General features: G+C 37.8%; 1 protein-coding gene across 5 annotated transcripts in view; it reads right to left on the bottom strand.

Annotated features, from left to right (window-relative positions):
• The window catches only part of FYB1 (FYN binding protein 1), a 67,649-nt gene that overhangs the window by 27,116 nt on the left and 19,515 nt on the right, over positions 1–21,018 (bottom strand). For all 5 annotated transcript variants that reach the window (XM_054185698.1, XM_054185702.1, XM_054185701.1 and 2 more), the window contains exon 2: positions 15,044–16,190. In XM_054185698.1, the coding sequence (XP_054041673.1) occupies positions 15,044–16,190 (1,147 nt within the window). The remainder of the gene's footprint in view (positions 1–15,043; positions 16,191–21,018) is intronic.

Genomic DNA, 21,018 nt, shown 5'->3' with positions numbered 1-21,018 from the left:
AATATTTAGTAATGCTTAATATCCAGACTGAAAATTACAAAAAATACTGAAAGAGCTTTTTTTAGCTGCTTGGGAGTCTGAAATTCTATCCTTGGAATAGACAGGAGAAGAGGAATTGGTAACTATTAGAAGGACCACTCATGTGTCTCACAGAAATCAAAGTGGAATTATCAAGCCTTGGCAGTTTTCCCGCTTACTAACAAAGAACTCAAACATTTCTGGATTAATTGGGCTTCATGGCTGCTTGGAGCAACTTGTCAACACACATGTCAGTAGCAGTGCATTTGAAACCTGTTAAGTTCCTCCATTACTTAAACAAAGTACTACAAGTTCCAACACTGCTAATTAGACAGGTGAATTCTTTGGTGCTTTTGTTAAGGAACACTAATCTTGCAAAAGCAGACCCTTACAATTTAAGATATGCCAACATTAATGTTGTACAGTATGATGTATCTTTTTATTCACACATCTTTTAGCATTTTATTCAAAAGTATAGGCAAAAGGCAAGTGAAATAATCCTTTCGCTTAGCACTGAGGAGGCTAGAGCAGGGTTAACGTGTGCCAGATGGAGAGAGCCCAAACGAGAAGAGTGGGAATGATTAGACATCTAGAAAACATGAATTCCTGGAGATATTGAACAAATGGTCGTTGTTTAGGGAAATATTACAAGACTGAGGGAGAACAAAATTAGCAACTAAGTCTCTGGCAAAGAAGAAAGGAGTAGTTTTTTTCCCCTTCATTTCCATGGTGGAGAATGCAAGAAGTAATGCGTCTAAAGGCCAGCAAAATTTGTTAGGAGGTGCTTTCTAATAGTGAAGGTGGAATTTCCATGGCTTGAGATCGATGTTGAAGAAGTAGGATAAACTTACAGCACAATTAATTTCTAGTACAGTTGTTTGTACCCTACACAGAGGGATGGACAAAAAAACTTCTTTACATCCCTTCCAATTCAATGACGACATCCTCTGTTGTCCTACATTTTACAATACATCACATTTAAAATACTTGCCCCTATGTTGAGCACAACAGCGAGATCTACTAAAATATCCTTTTGGCTAAAACTTCTCTTCCAGAAAGATGTCCCACTTGTTTGAGGATAAGAGAAAGAATGTACCACTACAAAGTTCGTTTGGTTAAGTTCACTCACTGTTGAAATCTGCATCTTATTATTTTCTAAGTTCATCTGGCTTCAGGTTCCATTACTTTTATTTCTACCTCTGCTTAATAGATTAAATGCCTTTTTATAACCAGTGTTTTCTACCCATAAAGTATCGATACCACTGAAATTAAGTAATATCTCAGGTTTCTTTTTGATAACTTTAAAGAAAGAACCTTTTAAATCTCATCTCAAGGCATTTGCTTTTTCCATCTAGCAATTAATTTGTAGCTATTTCTGTAACTCTGCAACTTTTACAGCATTGTAAAAATCTGGCACTGGAATTCTACACAGATGCACTTGTCTGCCACATGCAGTGATGAAAATTACAAGTCATTCTTCATCTGGCCGTATCTCTACTGATTGCATCCAGGGGGTTTCAGTATTTTCTCCGATTGCCATCCCTCCTCCTGTTTTGGATGTACAGATGCCTGAATATCAAACTAAGGTCCATTAGCAAAAAGCTTTTATTCAAAAACTTTGTAACTATATGAAGATTCCTTAAAGGTAAAACTTCAAGAATTTAGGGTTACAGGCTGACAACCATTATGCGTTAGACTTTTCTGTCACATCATTGTCCTTACTCAACTGTAGAGTTATTTATGATGTCTAAATTTTTTTCCCAAAGCATTACATTACCTCATTTAGCTGGTATTGTTTACATTTCCTCCTTCTATGTGTATATTTGCATTTGAGTAAAGACAAACTTTTTTAAAATGAGCCAAGATTACACATAGTTGTGCTTTTGTTGTATCCAAGTTTCTGAGGACTGTGTGTTCACATTTAACTGTTCACAGTCTTTATTCATCCACAGACTTTGCCAGCTATAGTGTTTTATTGTTCTAAAATCCCTGATAAAGATGAATAATACTGACAATCTAAGCATGTACCTGCAAATGAATTCTTTTAAGCAGATTCTAATCAAATAAAGAAACCAGAAAGGCTTTTTTTCATAAAAGGCATGTTAATTGGTATTAATTATACACTCAAATGTTTGTGTTTTAACAGGAAATCCTGTATCAGTTTTTTCCGTGGTTATATTTATGTTGCCCTAATACAGCATTGTGTATATACACAACACGCATACATGCATTATGTCATCATACATTGTTACTTCATTGTGATTAGTTTATAGGACTTAAGGTAAAAATTCTGCCCAGTCTCTGTGCATAATACTTCTTTCATCTGATGTCTCTTGAGAGCCAAATCCAGGCAATAGGAAACTTAGCCAGGAAAGAACACCACATTCATTTTAGATTAAGTCCTTATTTTTAAGTATAAGGGCTGAACAACCTGTCCCTTTTAATTTATGTACAACGTTGGAATCTAACAATAATTAAATGATCATCACAGTAATGAAAACACTGCTTTTTTATATTCTAACTATTAGAACTGACTCTTCCCTGCCTTTAGACTTGTAATTACCAACGCTTACACTGGCTGAAACTGATGTGGGTGTAAACTGCTTTAATTCTAACACTGAAAACAATGGGATGAGTTAGGTAGGAAGGTGACATTCGGTATGAAAAAACTGTTATAATCAGGCCCACAGAGCCAAAGATATCATAATGTTTCAACAGTGTTTTGTTTCCTATTTTAATGGAGCATTTCATTTTGACTCCAGTTCCATCTTTTTGTGACTCTGAGACAGCTGGTTCTCTGAGAACATGGAAGAGCTCTGTGCTGGTAGCGGAACTGAAGCCAGCTCCAGACACTCAGAACAAGAAATCAAATTGAAACTACATCCTGACTTGATATGCACCCAAAGCACAATCTCATCACAGGAAACGGTGTTAAGGACCATTACTGTGTAATGCTTTGTGTAATGTAGCTTTGACCACTAACACCTCAGTTTCCAGATAGCCTCTTTGCTCTTCTTGGGACTCTCAGCTTTTTCACATGCTGTGCCACACTGAAAAAACAGATGCAGAAACTGAAGCTCTTCACAGAGAAATGAAAGAACAAATGAAAAGGAAAGAGTTCCTCAAAACATGTGCAGCTGTATAGCAGCTGAGAGAAACTTGCCATAGAAACTGTCCATAGAAAGTACAAAATATCCCGCTATGCTGCTTGTTTTATTAAAGTTCTTTAATCATGCCCAGAGCTTCAGCACATACAGCAGAACTGCACACAGAACACTGCAAACACTTCTCCTGTGTTTTTGCTGAACCTTCTCAAACAACTTGCATACACGCAGCAACATTTTTGGAGAATGTTTATTTATCAGGAAGTTCAGGGCTCTGAAGTTGTCTTGATGTAGAACTTGTAATTTTGACCCTTGCCATTCCTGGCTTGTGAAAGAGCTCTTTGGTAGCTAACATAACATTTAGAAAGAACCTATCTTCCCTTCATGTCCAGATATTCTGTGTTCAACAACCTCAGGAGAAATCAACCTGTCTATAACAGTACTCTATAATTTCCTCTCCAATGTGAACTCAAAGAGAAACTAGTGAAAAACTCAAAATAAGTCCAGCTATTTTGAATCCATGTGCTTTATGTAGTAAAAAGCAAGTTTCAGGGCAGGATGAGACAAAGATATCCATATTCTCACTTTGCTGAAATGTTCAGTGCTGTCCTGAGATGCTGTATTACTCTGTCCTGAGATGCTAATACCAGAAATGTGTGGCAGACTGAAGGGAAATCCCAGCAGTGCCTGGAGTCCTTATTGGAGGAGCACATGCAACAAGCAGTACTCAGTGGGATAGGAATCTGATGGGAAACAGTACTTTGGTCAGAGCCAGTTCTCCCCAGTCCTTTTCAAAATCGTAAAATAAGTTTGACTTGTGCAAGGGCTCCAATACTGACAAAGCTGAAATAACATGTCTTTCTTTATCCCCTCCCTAAGTACCAGTATTCGCTTTTTGGAGGAGAGATTGGCACATAGAACAGTATCTAATTATCAACCTGAGCAAAACAGATGCAGTCAAAATAAAAAAAAAAAAGCATATTTTTAGCACTCACACCTGCAGTTCAACATCTATTGACTGAAGATACACTCTTTGATGATTAATTCAACCTGTACTGCAATATAATATGATTACTTAGTACAAAGCTTTTAACTGGCAACAATGGCAAATAATAATTTTGATAATCTCCATTGAAGTAGGAAATTATACCATCCTAGCAGGGGCTGGTCTGGCTTCAGCTATTCATATTTTTCTCACACCTTGTCTGGGCTGCAGCAATAATGTATGCCTGCTCTCAAAGTCAATGGTGCTTAAGAATTCCAATTAGCTCAGAACAGCTCTATTGCACCTTATCAGCAACACACTCTCTTGCAAATGCGTTACACTGGCCTCCAGCCTCTACGCAGTCCAGACTCAACTGCAAAGACAACTGTGAATTATGTTTAAAGTGTCAGGCTGTAGCATCTAAGTCATGCATTGCCTTGACCCAGGAATTTCTAGTCTAAGATTCCATATGAAACAAAACTGGAACTGAACAGCAATGCATATCATACTGCCTTCCATTTCCAGCTCACTCTGATTGCACCTACTTCACCATATATACATAGCAATATACATATGTAAGAAAATCCCTCCGTAACAAGGCAGTTTCTTGCACATACAGGGGGAAAACCTGTTTTTTCATTTCATATCCTAAAAAGCAGACCATCGTTCTTTGGCCTTTGGCTAGACCTTATTCCCTTTGACCACTGATGCAGTCAGCTACTGATGAGGTGCCGACCCCTTCTGCTTTTATTAATGTGAAGAAAACCTGATAATGATCAGCTACTGCAAGGAGACTCCAAACATTCTGCAGGAAAAAATGCCTGGAATTTTAAATTTCTTAGTGAATTTCTTTAGTTTTTATAAAAAAGGACTTCAGGATTTTTCAAGCAGTTACATGATCGAAATTTTTGCATTTTGAAAGAAACATCCTGTTACAAAACAAAATGCTTTTGAGCTACTCTGCAAATGCAACATCGGTTTTCAGTTTTACTGCAAAACACTTCACCATTTCTACATGCAAGACCTGGGAAGCTTTTGGGTTTTACAGAGGGTTTGCTAAGAACCTGCAACAACATCTGCAGCAGCTGATCACCCACTTCCTACTTTATTGATAATTTGCAGAGAGCTGTTCTCTGCTCCGCTTCCCTAACCCGCATATTCATTTAGATACAAGCCATAGTTTCAGATTTCATAATTATGCTGCTTTGGAGCTGCTCAAAGTAAGCAGGTAAACTTAGAATGTTACTGAAGCTCAGTGCTTTTGATTATGCTGTTGTCACACATACTGTAACAACAGAGGCACAAAGATTATTGGAGACATTGCTCACACCTTGAAAACAAATACCACAGAAAGTTTTTGATTATTGCCCTCCCCAAGTCCAGACTGCACTTTAAGAAATGCCTGAGTACACTCTTTTCTTTATTTTCTTTTCTTTTATTCTCCTCATGTCTCCGGATTCTACCTCCAGTTAGATGGTAAAACTGCTTTTTCAGCTTTGTACAAAGGAGATCACCTCCAAAAAAAGGGGAAATTTGAAGGAAGGGAAAAAGGGAAAATGGACACCTAGTACAGGTGTCCATCCATTTTAAGACTACTTTGCTGATTGTTTCTCATATGTCATGAAAATCATGATCAGAGCAGATGGGGAATTTGTTCCTTTTTAAGCAGATCTTCTCATTGATCTCAATTGGGAAATCTTGTTTCCAGAGCAGATGCAAAGACTACCTCAAGGATATTTCACATAACACTTCTTATATGCCTTATATTTTCTAAGTAAGTGACACAGAGGTGACATATTAAGTCCCCGACCACATACGTGTTAGAAGGTTTTTCGCATTCTGTGTGAGAATGTAGGGACAAACAGATGAAGGACAAACAACACCTGAAAGTGTGCATCTAAATCTGCAGTTGAGGTTGACAGCTGAAAAATATAACGCATGCACGTAATCTTACTCCTAAAAGAAAATCCCCAGGTTTCATCCAAAATACTTTTGTATGTAAAAGCTTGGAGGACTGAGCCTTATGCTGACTAAATATGAAGTTAGATATTCATAACGCTTTGTCTGGGCAGTGCTGACTGGCGTAAGGAAAGGGATAACTGCAGATGTGTAATCGTATGCAGAAGCCTACCCTTCCCTAAAGGGGAACAGAAAAATAATTCCCAATTGAAGTATAGGTGAAACTTTTCATTGCTTGGTAAAAAGCCTTAATGATTACTCCTTTTTTTAATAGGAAATAGTTCTAAACCTGAGCCAGTTAATTTTATATTGCATGGTACCATTTCGTATGCAAGAAAAAAGCAATTGGAAGTATCCAGAGATGGAGGACATGTAAGATACCACTAGTTTAAAATAAATCTTTGGTAAATCATTCATATTTGAAAGAGAAGGCAAAAGAAAATGTGTACAATGATGCAAAGGGAAGCAAAAAAAATGTACTGGAACAAATTTACTTAAAATATGACTATTTATTTCCCTAACCAACAAAGTGATGAAGGGATTGATAATTTCATAAACCTATTTTTCAGTCTGAAAAGTAATTACATCATTACATAGCATGCAATTCTAGTTAGAAATTAATCATAGGCGTATAAACACTGATGTATAAAACCCGGGTTGCCTAAAAAATTCCCATGCAACTAAGCCTTGCATTAAAATAGTGGGATTTTGCACATTTTCTCTGCAGGATCTGCGAACAAGGAACATCATTGTTCCAAATGCATACATTTTAGGAGGGTTCAGTTTCAAATGGAAACGAATGATCTCAGAAATGTTCATTACTAAAATGAACCTTTTAGGATAAAATCAATTGTTAGTATGCTGTTTCAAAAGCTTCCTATCATGCTTACTATGAAATGCTTAATATTTTGTTTGTCTCTATTAGCGTTTAATATTTACTTTAGCATTTAATATTTAAGATCAAAGCTTTCAGGAATGAGTGTCTGTTTCCTCTAATGAACTATTTGGATGACTAACTTAATTAGTCAACTTATTAACTTGTGCATTGTTACCCATGTAATGCAACCAAATTAAGAAGATTCATTAAAAGTGTTTCTTCCTGTGAACCAAAATGGGTCTAGGAAATAAAAAGATGGAAATACTTGCTCTAATATTGTATATATTGTCTCAAATGCAAACATTATGCATGCTGCATAGGGTATACATTTGTGTGCCACTAAGGAAATATTATTTAAACAGTACAGAGAAATGAAGACTTCCAAGCTCAAAGAGAAATTTCACTATGTATCAGACTTCAAATATATGGGAAATACATGCCAAACGTTCTTGTAATTATGAGTAAACAGACTGCAAACCATTGTTTTGGAGCTAGCTAAACACGAGAGCTTTAGGGTTCAAGATGCATTCTCCAATAATGGTACCAGCAACATGTGCAGAACTTCATCCACACAATATTTTTGCATATCTAGGAAAAAAGAGTTTTTTCCGGCTTTAACATAAAGCTGTCTGTAAGGTAATGCGATATGCCGGATAAACTCCATTGCTACAATTAGTTGCAAAGCAGATTTTCAGCAAAATATGTATCAACTTAAAGAATGGGAGACTTTCAGACAGTTCATATCATTCTTATTGAGCTCTAAATTACAATTATTAGTATAATTTGTATTCACATTATTTGCTGGCATATGGATGGGAATCAGAATTCTTTCAGTTCTGGTGCAGCAGAGCTACTTGTGTACTGTGACCCATGTAATGCAATCAAACGATGAAAGTTCATCAAAAGTGTTTCTTCATGTGAATCAAAATAGGTGTAGAAAATAACAAGATTTCAAAAACTAGGGCAAGGAAACATAATGAAGCAGAGAGAATTACTCAGTTCCATCAGTTTTACTGTTTTTGTCTCTTGCAGTATCTTGTCACATTCCATGATAAAGTCTTAGCTATCTTTTACTTTCCTCCTTATAAAGTCTCCTTTCTAACTAGCGTTCTCAAGACTCCTTCACAAAGACTCTTTTCATATGTGGTGTAATCCCTAAGATATTGTGTTAAGCCCATACAGCACTGCTGGAGGGTGGGCATGGGTTTCTAATACGGCATATGTTTCCTTCAGTCCTTTGCAGAAGTCCAGACCTATTGAGAGAATATATTAGGCATATACTTTCATTCAAACCAAAAGTGGTCTCAGAACAATTTAAGCTGCATGTCGTAGTAAATGATTGTTTAGTCTTACTCAACAGAATTAACAGGTGTATTTGCATGATTTATCTTCAGAGTCCTAAATTCTTCATCTTAGATTCTGAAGTCTCCGCTCAGGAATTATTACAGCTGACTCAATGGGATTTAGCATAGTCAACTACAGGAATGACTCTAGAATTCATACGTAGACTATAACAAGTGTATACATGAGAAAAATATATTTCTGTGCCTCTATACTATGATATAAACAACCCATATCTTATTGTTAATTTTGCTAGAATCAGATCATCTTGAAGGGAACAAGTGTGCCACATAAGGCCTAGTAAACAAAAATGTAGGTATTTAGGGGAAGATCTATGAATGTGATGATTGTGGAAGTTAGGAAAATTTACAACTGGGAACTGTCCTCTTGTGGCTTACTGATGGATGCGTTTTATTCCTTTTTAATTAAAAATATACATTAAGTTATTTGAAATATATTTCAGACTGTTGTAGCTAAGGAAATAATAAAGGGCAATGAGTTTAAATACTAATTTGAAATGTTTTTTGTGTACTTTTGTTTCCTAATGCACAACACAGCAAATTGTACCCAAACAATCTTCTGCAGGGAAATACTAAATGTTGGTTTCCCTCAAGAATTATTTTATCTATAACTTGGATTAGATCTCTCTGTTTCCTTAGGCACATAAAGAACTTGATCTATCTTTTTTCAGTGCTGTAAACTATGCTAGCAGTTTAATTTGTAGTCTTGTCCACATATTTTAGCAGAAGTGTATGATGAATCCTTGACCAATTAAAGGTAATGCTTCAAAAACTTCAGTGTGGCAGGGTTTCCTCCATAGCATTAATATTCTTTGCTGTGGAGGCTCTTAAAAAAACTGAAAAAATTTCTCTCTGATGGAAGCAGACTGAAAGTGTGTGTCTACTCTTTGCTTATTGAAAAAGTTTAGTCTTACATTCTATAGTTATGGTGCATGTATTTATAGCTAGAGAATTAAGATGTGAGCAAAAAGACTAAGGGAAATTTAATTCAACTGGTCTTTTCGAACTTAAGGTTTAACTATTGGAAGATGGACAAAGGAATAATATTGAAATTAGAAAGGAATTCAAACGTCTTTTTTGAAACTGACTTTATACCAATCCCATGAGCAAGACAACTCCTTTGGGGTCAGACCCACATGGGTGATGTCATTGCGCTTGTACCAAACTATGTACATTGTCTGGGATTTCATACACTGCAGTGTGATTTTCATGATAAATTCACAACTTTGACTCTATTTCAGCTGAGGATCATTCTTCCATTCTAGGAAGTTAAAAAATTGATTCTCCTGTTTTTCAGAGGTGTAAAATATCTCAGTATAATCCTGCTGAAAGAAGAATTGTTTGCATTCTCTCCCTTTCAGAGAAGGAGAGAGAGGAATGTCCTTAGAGGAAACCTGAAGAGCTTTTACATTCATTTCCACTAAAACTACATACAGCTACTTGTCCAGATGTTGTAGTTGCTTTCAAGCAGATCCAGTAGAGTTAAGTTCTTGGCAGATCTCTGTGATTGTAATTTCAACTTCACTTCTGTAGTTTTCAGGTCAAAAAAATATGGGGGACCAACAATAATAGACTTCCACATCATGGAATCTAATAAAAGACTAGGCAAAAAGCCTTGAAAGTCTTCAAATTCCCAGAAATAGTCTCACTTCTGTACATTTTTGATATTACTTAAAATTCAACATTTTAGCTATATATAGCAAAGTCCAGGGATTATGTTGCACAAAATTATCATGCTATTCTGAAATTATTATTTTGACACTTTCTTGAGCTGTACAGTGTTTTATGGTGTGCTACAGTTTACCTGAGCAAACAAAGGCATCACATCTTTTCACACAGCTACCCCCACCCCACCCTGAACAGTGTTTGATATTATCACCTACTTCTAGTTTCGTTTGTCTTAAAAACCAGATGATTTGTCTCAAGTTACAATTCTTTTTATTTCCTTACACCTTAATACTGAGCTGTTGCATAACTTCATCTGATCTAGCACTGAGGTATAAAAAAGAAAACCTACATTGACCTTTTAAGTCCAGATTCTGCAGTAAACAGCTGTGACATCCTGTGATAAAAAAATCCCCTGTACTTTAAAACTTTGGAAGCTGCTGTTTTATTTTGCCATCAAGTAAGAGCAAATACTGACTGGTTCTAAGGGGCTTTGCAAAGACAGTTAAGACATGCTTATTGTGCTTGATTGTTAATTACTTTGCCAACAGTGTGTTGTGAGAACTTTGACAATGCACCTCAAATTTTCATTCCTCCTTTCTCTCTGGTTGTTTTACCCAACTCAGATAGGCATGTCACTGTGTGGGTACACAATCCATCACAGATCAGAACCTCTACAAGGACTGCAACCCTAACCCAAATTATAAATAATGAGAATTTTCTTACATGTTGTCTTTTCACCTAGATTCAGTAGTTTCCTTTTGTTTCTCCCAGTAGAGCTCAAAAGCTTCTCCCTTGCTGAAGCCCTAGTGTTGATGGTTCACGGCGTGTTCAGAGGTGTTTCGAGTGCTAGGAACTCTGAGCCTTCAACTGACTTTATGTGCGTGGCCGTCTGTACACACATGATCCCACTGAGGTCAGCCCAGGTGCAGTTCTCCTCTGGAAGCAACGGTACGGCTGTAGCCTCACATGGAAAACTGTCTGCAAAATGACTTTGCTTCTCTTCTTTTTTCTAACAAGGCCTGTTTGCACTTTGGGTGTTTATTATAAAACAGTATCGTTAGTATCATTTTCTGATGCACATGCATCTCATTGATTCTAAGCTGACGTAAATATGATCTCTCAGGGAAAATTGCTGTAATGGGGCATAACACAGGAATTTACCAGAGTGCCATGTATTCACAGGCATAGACAGGAATTTCTTAAAACCTGCTTTCACTGGAAAATAGTAATGCATCAATAGGCAAGTTTTCCTCAGCAAGACACTTGTGTCTACAGAAGTTTTATCAAGAAAAATTTTTCAGGACCAGGTGAAAATTTGTAGTCCAAAGCAAGGCGAACACCGAAACAGCATCACTTAGTATTTATGCAGGCATGGTGGACAGTTTAAATCCTTCTCCCACATATAACTATGACGCCTGCATCTAAGGCAAGTCCTTCAGCCTTTAACATTTAAAGTTATTTCATGCCCAGTGAATATTGATTACGAAAAACCAGTAAAGCAGCTTTCGTGGGAAAGGATAACAACCAAAGAAAAAAGGGTGAATTGATTCTTCTGAGAAAGTTGAGTTCAAACTCCTGGTTTAAATCAGGCAATATAAGGCTTTCTGCACCGCAGGCATATGCCCCTAACACAAGTAAAACAACCACCATGTGTGGAGCTTTTCTCTTCTCAAAGGACAACACAAAGACTAACTTTTACCCTAGTAAAGATCAAGACCCCCAACGTTTAGATCTCAGAAAGCTTTGTTGGATGGGAAAACCATTTCCATTTGCTTGTTCTTTTTACTCAGCATCTGAATCACAGCAGCAAATTAAGTAGCTGTGGCAAGCTGCTGTTTATCAGGACAAAGTAATAAGCAGGAAGAATTTCTGCTGTGGGGGTGGCATCTTCCTGACATGACTTTGATTCTTGAAATGACAGTTTAAAAAAAAGAAAAAAAGAAAACCGTTCAGTTTAACTGCCTTTCCGAAGTAGGTAGGTTTTGTGATTTGAGTTTAACATTCCAAGAAACGCAGCAGTGATGAATAACTTTGTTGAACTGAATGCAAGTTTGTTCAGGATTCACTCTAGAACACCTGGTCTCTCCACCAGACCTGTTCTACAAAGAAATGAGCTGTATTAATTAAGACCAAACAAAACACCAAGGTGTACATGCCAGCTCTACAGGGGAAGGCTGAAGGTCAGGGCCACTATGAACAGCTTTCTACTGATGTGGTTTCTAAATCTTTCAGTCTTGCCCTGACCGGAAGACTATGAAGTAGAGAAGACTTTGTCTGACCCTTCAGTTCTGCTTAGTGTATTTTGCAACATTTGGACAACAAGCAGTGCCACCATATTGGGCAGCTGCATCCTTAGCTCATGTTCCCAGTGCCAGTAATCCTGACTGGTGGCTGCACTAGTGCTGGTTAGTGACAACTGGAGATCCTCCTTCTAGCAAAAGTGCTGGTATTATCCTTACAGCCCTGTTCACTGTAGTAATTTTAAATGCATAGGATAAATATTTCTAACCCTCAGTTTTAACAAGAGGATGAACAAATGCCTTGTGTCTGTAAATGCATGGGAACCAGAAAAAAATGAATATTTGAATAAACAACAAATAAACAAAATAATTCCTCCATTGATGACTTAAAAATAAACTAAAAAATGTACTTTAAAAAAATTAATTGTAGTTTTGGGTGTTTCCAGCCTTCGTCAGGACTTCTCAAAGTTCTAACTAGCAAAGCTCTTATTGTTTTTCTTTAATCAAAGCATTTGCTGGTGTCATTTGCTGAAAATGCTGCCTTTCCACTTTGAAACTACTCTGGGCACTCAAGTAAAGCCAGTCATGCTGAACAGTGCTCTATTGAGAACGGGCAGCTGCTCAGACTGTTTTATATTGACATATCTCTTTTAAAGAGATACACAAATTTACACCATTTGAGGATCTGCCCCAGTCATGGATTTGTGAGAGCATTTCCATAACTGTAGTGTAATACAGGAAAATCAGAATCTAGCTGAACAAGAGAAAAGCATTTTATGTTACTGATATACTTCTAATTTTTGAGTGGAATTAATAACAGAATATATAGTTGCCTGCACACTGTGTTTTTAGTGTGACTTCTTTTCTTTAGAGAAAGTCAGTTCTGAGCTTTGTCATCCGGTCTTAACCCCTTTGAATGTCTTCTGTCTCAGGAAGACCAAGCTTGTGTGCATTGAAAACTGCTGAAGCCCAGGCCGTACTGTATTGTAAATATGAAGGCACAAGGACAAATTTTGTATCAATTATATTATATGACTGTACCTGATGTATTGTACATGCACAGTGTGGAATTATTCAGAGCATCTATCATCAGCTACGTTGGGCATCTAACATTAACGCTCTGAATCACACCATTGGGCATCTGCCTTTCCCACTGACTACACTGAAAATTTAAGAGTCTAAGTCTGATCTGTTCAATTAAATCTAAGAGAGATGGTTAAGGCAGACTAGCGTAGGTGAAATGCCCCTCATTATTGGAAACTACCTGTGTGTACCACCTGACACAATTATTTGCAATTACTTGAGTTAAAATTGCTCGAGCTAAAAAAATATACATGAGGATTGAATATATTCCTTGCTTCCTGAGCTCAATGCAGACAGCAGTGCATTAAGAAAACAAACAAACAAACAAAAAAACCCCAAACATAAAAATTTAACACAATAATACATTTTTATTTCTGTCCTTGTTTCTGTTATGCACCAAGACAAAGACCAGCTTTCCTCTGGGCCCATACAACCTAAAACTTTGATTTTAAAATGTGATCACGATTTCTTACGCAATCACAGTTCCTAGTTTCTGGTGCCCTAAGAAAACAGAAAAGGCTTCCTTCAGGTACTATAAAACTTGTAATAGAAATCACCCATTCCAACTAGAGTGGCTGATTTTAACTTTTTAGAATTGTTAAAGAGTGCCGAAAAGCTTTGGAGGAATACCTTAACCCAGAAGTTTGAAATACAGGTGATTTAAGGGAGAATTAAGGAAATTCACAGCCTCCACAAAACCGATGTCTCCTTCAAAGAAGTGACAGTGGATATGTGGGTCTAACTTTAGGAAACTACATTTTTACATGAGATTTACAAGGGCATTATTTTGAGTGCCTCGGAAACAGCTTTTATCATTGTTGCAACTTGTCTTACGCAGTTAAAGGAATCTGTTGAAGCAGAACTCTGCGGGAGTGGAGTCACAGCAATTTCTTTTTTTTCAGAGGGATTTTTCTCCTCCCAGATATTGAAAATGTTTTTACAGAAGCTCTCATCACACACAAGACCATCTCAAATTTTACGGAAACCTAGTGACAAGCCTTAATATTCATGTCTGGATTACAACAATCAGAACGTTCAGAGGCTTCGATCTTCACAAAAATAATGAGGTAGAGCCTCAGGTGCTACTAACTGCCACACTGCTGAAATCATGCAAACCTAACAGAAAACACTGAGTCCAGGAGATACTTTTGGAGTCTGGATTCAGATCTGTGTGTAAAATCAACGCAGCTCCATGTGGGAACAATCTATTCTGTCATTTTGGACAGCATTCAACTTTCTAAACAAAATTTAAAATACAGCAGCTTATATGGTCACGCTGTCATTATGAAAGGCAAAAAGGAAAAAAAGAAAAAAAAAAGTGTCTTTACTACAGGTTGTGGTATATCATTTTGCTGGACCTCAAGCTGTGCCCAGGAAGTTACTGTTGAGAACAGGACGCACAACATCAACCTCTCATTTATAGGAAGTCAGGACTTAAACGTCTGTTGAGAAAAATACTTAAACTCCCTGACACAAGTTATAGCTACATCTAAGTAGTTTTGAAAAACAAATAAACGCAATACAGAAAGTATTCATCCTACACGTCATCGCTGAGGAAGGGAGAATATAATTTTAATTTCTGTCCTGTACAGAGGAGACACACGCATAGGTTAAAGCTTTAAGGGGTTGTCTGATGCACAAGTTTCTTGTTATTTCTGAACAGAAGAGGGGATTCCACCTGAAATGAATTGGCTGCTTAATGCATAAAAAAGCCAGTACCCAAGAAAGTAAAAACAGAGAGGACTCACTGTCTTTTGGGTTGCTCTTCTGGAACCTTTCCAGGTCCACACTGGGGGGTCTGCTGGGCTTCTGCGGGGGCTGTCCCAGTTTGAACAGTGGGGGCAAGGCTTTTCGCTTGGGGGTTCCTGAGCTCCTGTCCCCATCCTCTTTCTCTTGCGATCCACCTGATGGCCTTCCTGCAGCAAGTGCTGTGTTCGTCTTATGGAATTTAGGAGAAGATGAACCTGATTCTTCCTGGATGATTTTGTTGAGAAATATGTTCTTGGCAGCACTTATTCCCTTTTCTTCAGCCTTTTCATCCATAGTTTTGGAGGTGCTTTGAGGTGAGCCGGACCAGTGGCCAGTAGGCTTCAGAGCCACGTTGGAACAATGACTGCTTGCAGCTTCTGCAGCACAGTTACTATTTTCATCCATTTCCTTTGCTGCTTTAAATGAGCGTATATTTGGTCTAGGGCCTGACAGTCCTTTTTGCAGAAAAACGTTTTTATTAGAAGTGTCTTCATTGTGGGAGGCCTCATGGTTTAGAGAAGGTTTCTGTGCAAGAGGTGGTTTAGAGACAGGAATCTTGGGCTTGTTTTCTTGTGTTGCAGACATGAACTTTTCCTTAGCTCCAGTTACTTTTGAAAATGCTGGTTTTGTCTCATTCTCCTGTGGCGCAAAATTTGAATTTGGTTTTGTTTCCAGAGGATTTTTTTCTTTCTCATGAGAAGCAGAGTTAAGGAACTTGTTCCCTGCAGGTCTTGGATACAGAGGCTTTGGCTCTTCTGTTGCCAAGTCACTGGTTTTGGTGGGAGGTTTAGTGCCTCCAGCTTTTCCATCATTTTCTCTGTTAGTTGCCTGAAGATGAACCCCAAACCTTTGTGCCACTGGTTTCAAATATGGGGGCTTTGGATCCTTCTCTGTTTTATCATCAACTGAAGGCTTGCCTGCCACAGGAGGTTTAGGATGAACAGGTTTGTGAAAGGTACTGGGTCCTGAAGAAGTTGTATCCCCTTGACTTGCAAATTTCTCAAGTGCCGCTTTCCTCGTCTGTAATCCTGTATGGATACGCTGTCCTGGGACTTTGAAGGGTCGACTGATACCAGAAACATCCTCTGTGGGGGTGTTACCCGTGTTAAACTTCGCCATGAGTGACTTCACATCTGTCTTGTCATTCTATAAGCATGAAGAAGAGAAAAAAAAAAGAGCAGCAATGAGAAAGTCCCTGTTGCAATGTTCACACATACTGTACTTTAAAGGGTTTCCTGGTCTGAGGCTTGTAGTGCTGCTGATTGGCTGTGGAGATATTGTAGCACATCTTCCTGTAGGGTTAGAGAAGCTGAGCGTTTTGTTATAGCCTTGCAGTGGTTATACAATCTCTTAAAATTTTCAGTGCATGTGCTGCCTTTAGAGAGTGGTCATGCAGCCCCTTTTGGACACACTACAATTTCTGTTTATTTCTGGAATTGGGAATTGAACACCTACTAAATATAGGAAAATACATAATACTTTAAAATTAATGTATCCTTAAAAATATGAATTGTCCTGTGGTGAGAAGCGTAGACTGTACTAGAACCTGGATTATGTACCATACTAACATTATTCCTGCCAACTCTTTGGACAACTGCAAGTTCCTTTGTGAAAACAGAAATTCTTCTGGTTTGGGGTGTGTGTGTCAGTTTTTCTTTCCCTTCTCAGCAGTTTTCTTCCCTGCTGCTCCCCCGCCCTCGCTTTGTCCTTGTTTCTCTTCTCCATTTTGTATCTGAAATGTGTGGTTGGAAAATTAAAATATGTGGAGTAAAATAGGAAGAAATGACAACTAATATATGCAGATACTGTCCAAGACACTTAACTTCTTGGGGTGGGTGAAGGGTGTAAAGTTGAACAATTCTGAGTGGATAAAACCCAGCTTCATTTGCAAATGTTCTAATTCCTCGGCCCTGTTCAATACCTTTCAGGACCAGCCTTGAATATGAACTGAGAGCAAAGCTCAATACATTTAATTCAATATCATTAGAACACAGCACAGTGAAGGCTGGGGGCAAAGGAGAGTGAGCTTGTCCTGCTGCACTGGGCTGGGGCCACCTTTGAGTTCCAAGAGCCCTCTGCAGCAGGGAGTCCTTTCCCAGCCAACAGCGACAGCAGGGGTGCAGCTACAGCTGATACACTTGTGTATCTGAATCACAACTTGTTTAAGTGGGATCTGATTTACGTGAGGAAGTTAAAATGTAAGACTAATGGTATAAAGCAGGGGTGTTATAACTAAGAAGGGCTCTGAATCATTTGTTTGGAAACAAAGGAGTATCACTACAAAGCACATTAAATAGGGGTCTGGAAAAAAAATTTAGAAAGAGTTTGAAGAATGAACTGTGTCTTCAGTCAGTACAGTTCAGTGGGTGTTCAGTAAATTTTTTTACTTCATTAACAAGAGCTTCTAAATTGAGGTTTTGCTCCTTTTGCCTTCCATTTGATTGTATATCACATTACATGCCTGTTATGTTGGAATAGTTTTACCTGTGACTTCTGCAACTTAAAGTTAACTTCCCTCGTCTTTCCGTGTCACCAAGAAATTCAGTCTTTCAAAACTGTTTGTATTATACTGCAAAGTTACTTACAATAAATGCAGCCAAAACAAGATAGAGATACATGAAGCTTATCCCCAGAGCACCATATTGTTATCTCTTTTGCACATGTAGGGAAGGGAGGAAGTAGACATTTACTATGGAGATTATCAGGTTTAAGCCATCTACTGCTGGTTGATGCATACGCACTCACACACACACGCAATTACACTGCAGAGATACGTATTATGTATCACTAATCATTCAAGATTTCTCCCACAATACCTCACAAAGCACTGATTTTACCCACTTGAACAGAAAGTTTAACTAATTGCAATGCCAGACAGAATAACAAAGCCTTTTGTTTCTGATCTCTTTTGACTTTGTACTAATGCATGTTTTTTTTTAACCTTCTGTAACAAAATCTAAACCATCAGAGTTACTATAACTCTACCTCAGTGCCTCAAGTCTTCAGAACGTATAATTTACAATCTGATGAGCTGCTTGGCCAACTCAGTGGCTCATTTCTTTTGAAAGTTATAATCTGAAAGGTCCCTTCCAACTTAGACACTACTATGATTCTATGAATAAATTGATTCTTCTGCTAACTTTTCGATTTGAAATTTAAGAAAACATACTCTGTCAAACTACAATAATGTGAATGTTCTGGACAAGAGACATCCAGCATATAGACCTTTTGTAAACTGGAAATAAAATTTTCTTATTATGATGTATAATTTCTGAGAAGTTTTCTACATCTTTGCAATAGCAAGATCAATGACATTCACACATGGTTTGAAATGCACTGAACCATTCACCACTGCCACGTTAGGACTGCCAATGGATTTCTTTTAATAAATTTCTTCCCAGTACTGTGAACAAACCTTGCCTTAGTCATCTAGATTTACAAGCTCTTCAAGAGAGCTTGTGGAAGGGTTTACAATCAGCAATGTAGCCGCTGTCATTTACTTACAGTGAGTTGTAAGTGGTAAAGGTAATACTAAGAATCAGAAGACAGTAAGAAATCTTTCTTCTTCTCTTTAATGTACGTCACCAGTTCCTGCTTTCGTAAACTATGTTATTCTAGAAGCCATATTGTGGATTCTAATGCACAACCTGTCTGGCCAGGTGGACAGATGGGGAACTGGGGAAAAGAATCTTTTATTTGTGGCCCTGCTCATAGAGTAATCCTCACAGTTTCTGTTTTTCTCTTCATGGAAGCGACAGCAGTTACCTATTCCATTAGCACATACAATAGGTTGTAAATTATGAAATGGGAACTTGAAAAGATTCTGAAGTGAGATTAAGTTCACCCTACCCTTCCTCTCTAAAGGGTAAAGTGGCCGTGGGACAGAGGAGTCTCATTCAAGAAGTACTTGGGTTATTTTCTGAACTTTTCTTTCTGCTCTATTGGGAAACTCAAGGCAAAATATTTTGTCTTTTCAGCTTCTGATTTGAACTGGAAGCAGCACATAAGGTGCACAGTAACATTTGCTTTGATATGACATGGTTGCATTATTCAAATATGTTTGCTCAAATCTAGAACAATACCTAGGTTTTAGTTCCTATGCCACAGATTCATCAAGATTGGTAGATGCAGTACTTTCCCACCCTCCCACTGCCTTCAACAGAGGCTTACACAGATACCAAGATACACTTGTACAGAGTTCTTCCACAACTAGATCTTAATTACATCTCAGTGTTGCAATGCTCCGTTATTTACAATATAACTGCACATTTCTGTACAGAAGTACAACGTAATGAGAATGGAAGAAATATAAAGGTTCTAACTGTATTCTTCCTGAACGTACTGTGAATATTTCAGTCTCAACTAGCAGACTGATAAAAAACTTTTTTTTTTTTTTAGCATAAGTATGCTCTTATTAATTACTTTTCAGTCTTGGTGAAGCCAAAAGATCATTTCATTTCAGCTTCCCCTTGTGGTTACTCTTTCTTCAAATGGCAGCACTGTATCAATGAAAGGAAGAGCAGATATGTGTGCATACGATCCTTAGATAAGAAAATATATAACTGTTGACTGTACAAGGAATTGTGCAATTCTTCAAAATACATGCAGATCTGATTTATAAAGGAAAAAACCCTATCTTTTCACTTCTCACCTGTAACTTTTTCTTTTTTATTCCCAAGTGACAGAGTCTAAACAATCCTTTTAAAAACTCATTATCTTTTAGCAGAATCAGATCTTGATGAGTTTGCTAGAAAGTAATGAAATAAAGATTGTAAAGCTCTCCCTTCGAGAAGTGTGTATACTCATGACTTCTGTGACAGTGAAATAACCAAAGAAGCAGGTAACCACCAAGGGAATTGAGCACTAACCTATGGACAGGATATAAGGAATAGGGAACTGGACAGAAAATGCAAGGAAAATGACATATGAAAGTTGTAGAAAAATACAGATCTGAAATTTTTTTGGCAACTTTATAATGGCCTGATTTAACTTCTACTGAAGTTAATGTATTTGAGAGAGTTTAGCTGCTTGCACAAGATGCTAGTGCCATTCTGAATTCATGATAAGTTATTGCTTGGCTATTTCCTTTTCCAGACAGAGAGACTTCAGAATTATCATTATGCAATTTTGTTGTTTCTGGTTGCTTTTCTTCCCCTTGAGTCTAGTTATTATTACGAGTTAAAGAAGACTCCCTTTAATAGTGAGTGCAGCATTTTGAAAGTGGAGTTAAGATGTTGCAATACCTGTGAATGTAGGTAGTGGAAGTATGAAAAGAAGGCAGAAGGACAGTGTCCGCCCAAAGAAGAAGACTTGCTAATACAATGGTTGGCATACAAGAGAAATGAGACCTCATCAGATACTGAAAAATAAAGAGGCAGGCTATCCTGCTGCCTGGTTTTTGGTTTTTGTTTTTTTTTTTTTTTTTTTTCTTGAAAGGCAGATCTCTAGGATGGAGAGGATAGACAGAAACCTAAGGAATTCCCCGGTGAAAGGCTGACAACCTCTGTGTTATCCCAGAGCATCTTTTCAAGCATCTCTTTAACACCAATATGACAAAACGAGCATACTCATGAGGACGTGCAGTTGTCAAAATTAGACATGACACTGCTTCAGCCTGATCGCACTGTCTTGTGTCTTTTTTGTTGCACATTCCTCTACACCTTTTTTGTCCCTCTCTTATCGCTTTTTCTCATCTTTTACCTAATAATAAGACCGACTATTTCATATTGCAGGAACATAAGAGGACAATATGGTTCATCCACTTCAGGTCAGTTTGCGACCAGGACTAGTGAAGGCACAGGGCTTGACCAGAACAGCCAGATGACATCCCAGCGTGGTCCCAAACTATTCCTGTCAGAGCCTATGCATGAGGCCAAGGTGTCTAACCATGTATGGTCCTCTCTTCATCCTATGTCCTGATAAGTTCAACACAAAGTTTCACTTTTATTTTCTTGCTTCTCTTTGGTACATGTCT

This window comes from Rissa tridactyla, chromosome Z (assembly GCF_028500815.1).
Source record: "Rissa tridactyla isolate bRisTri1 chromosome Z, bRisTri1.patW.cur.20221130, whole genome shotgun sequence".
Taxonomy (NCBI): Eukaryota; Metazoa; Chordata; class Aves; order Charadriiformes; family Laridae; genus Rissa; species Rissa tridactyla.
The sequence above is the reverse complement of the archived record's forward strand: the minus strand, read 5'-3'. Positions and strand labels throughout refer to the sequence as shown.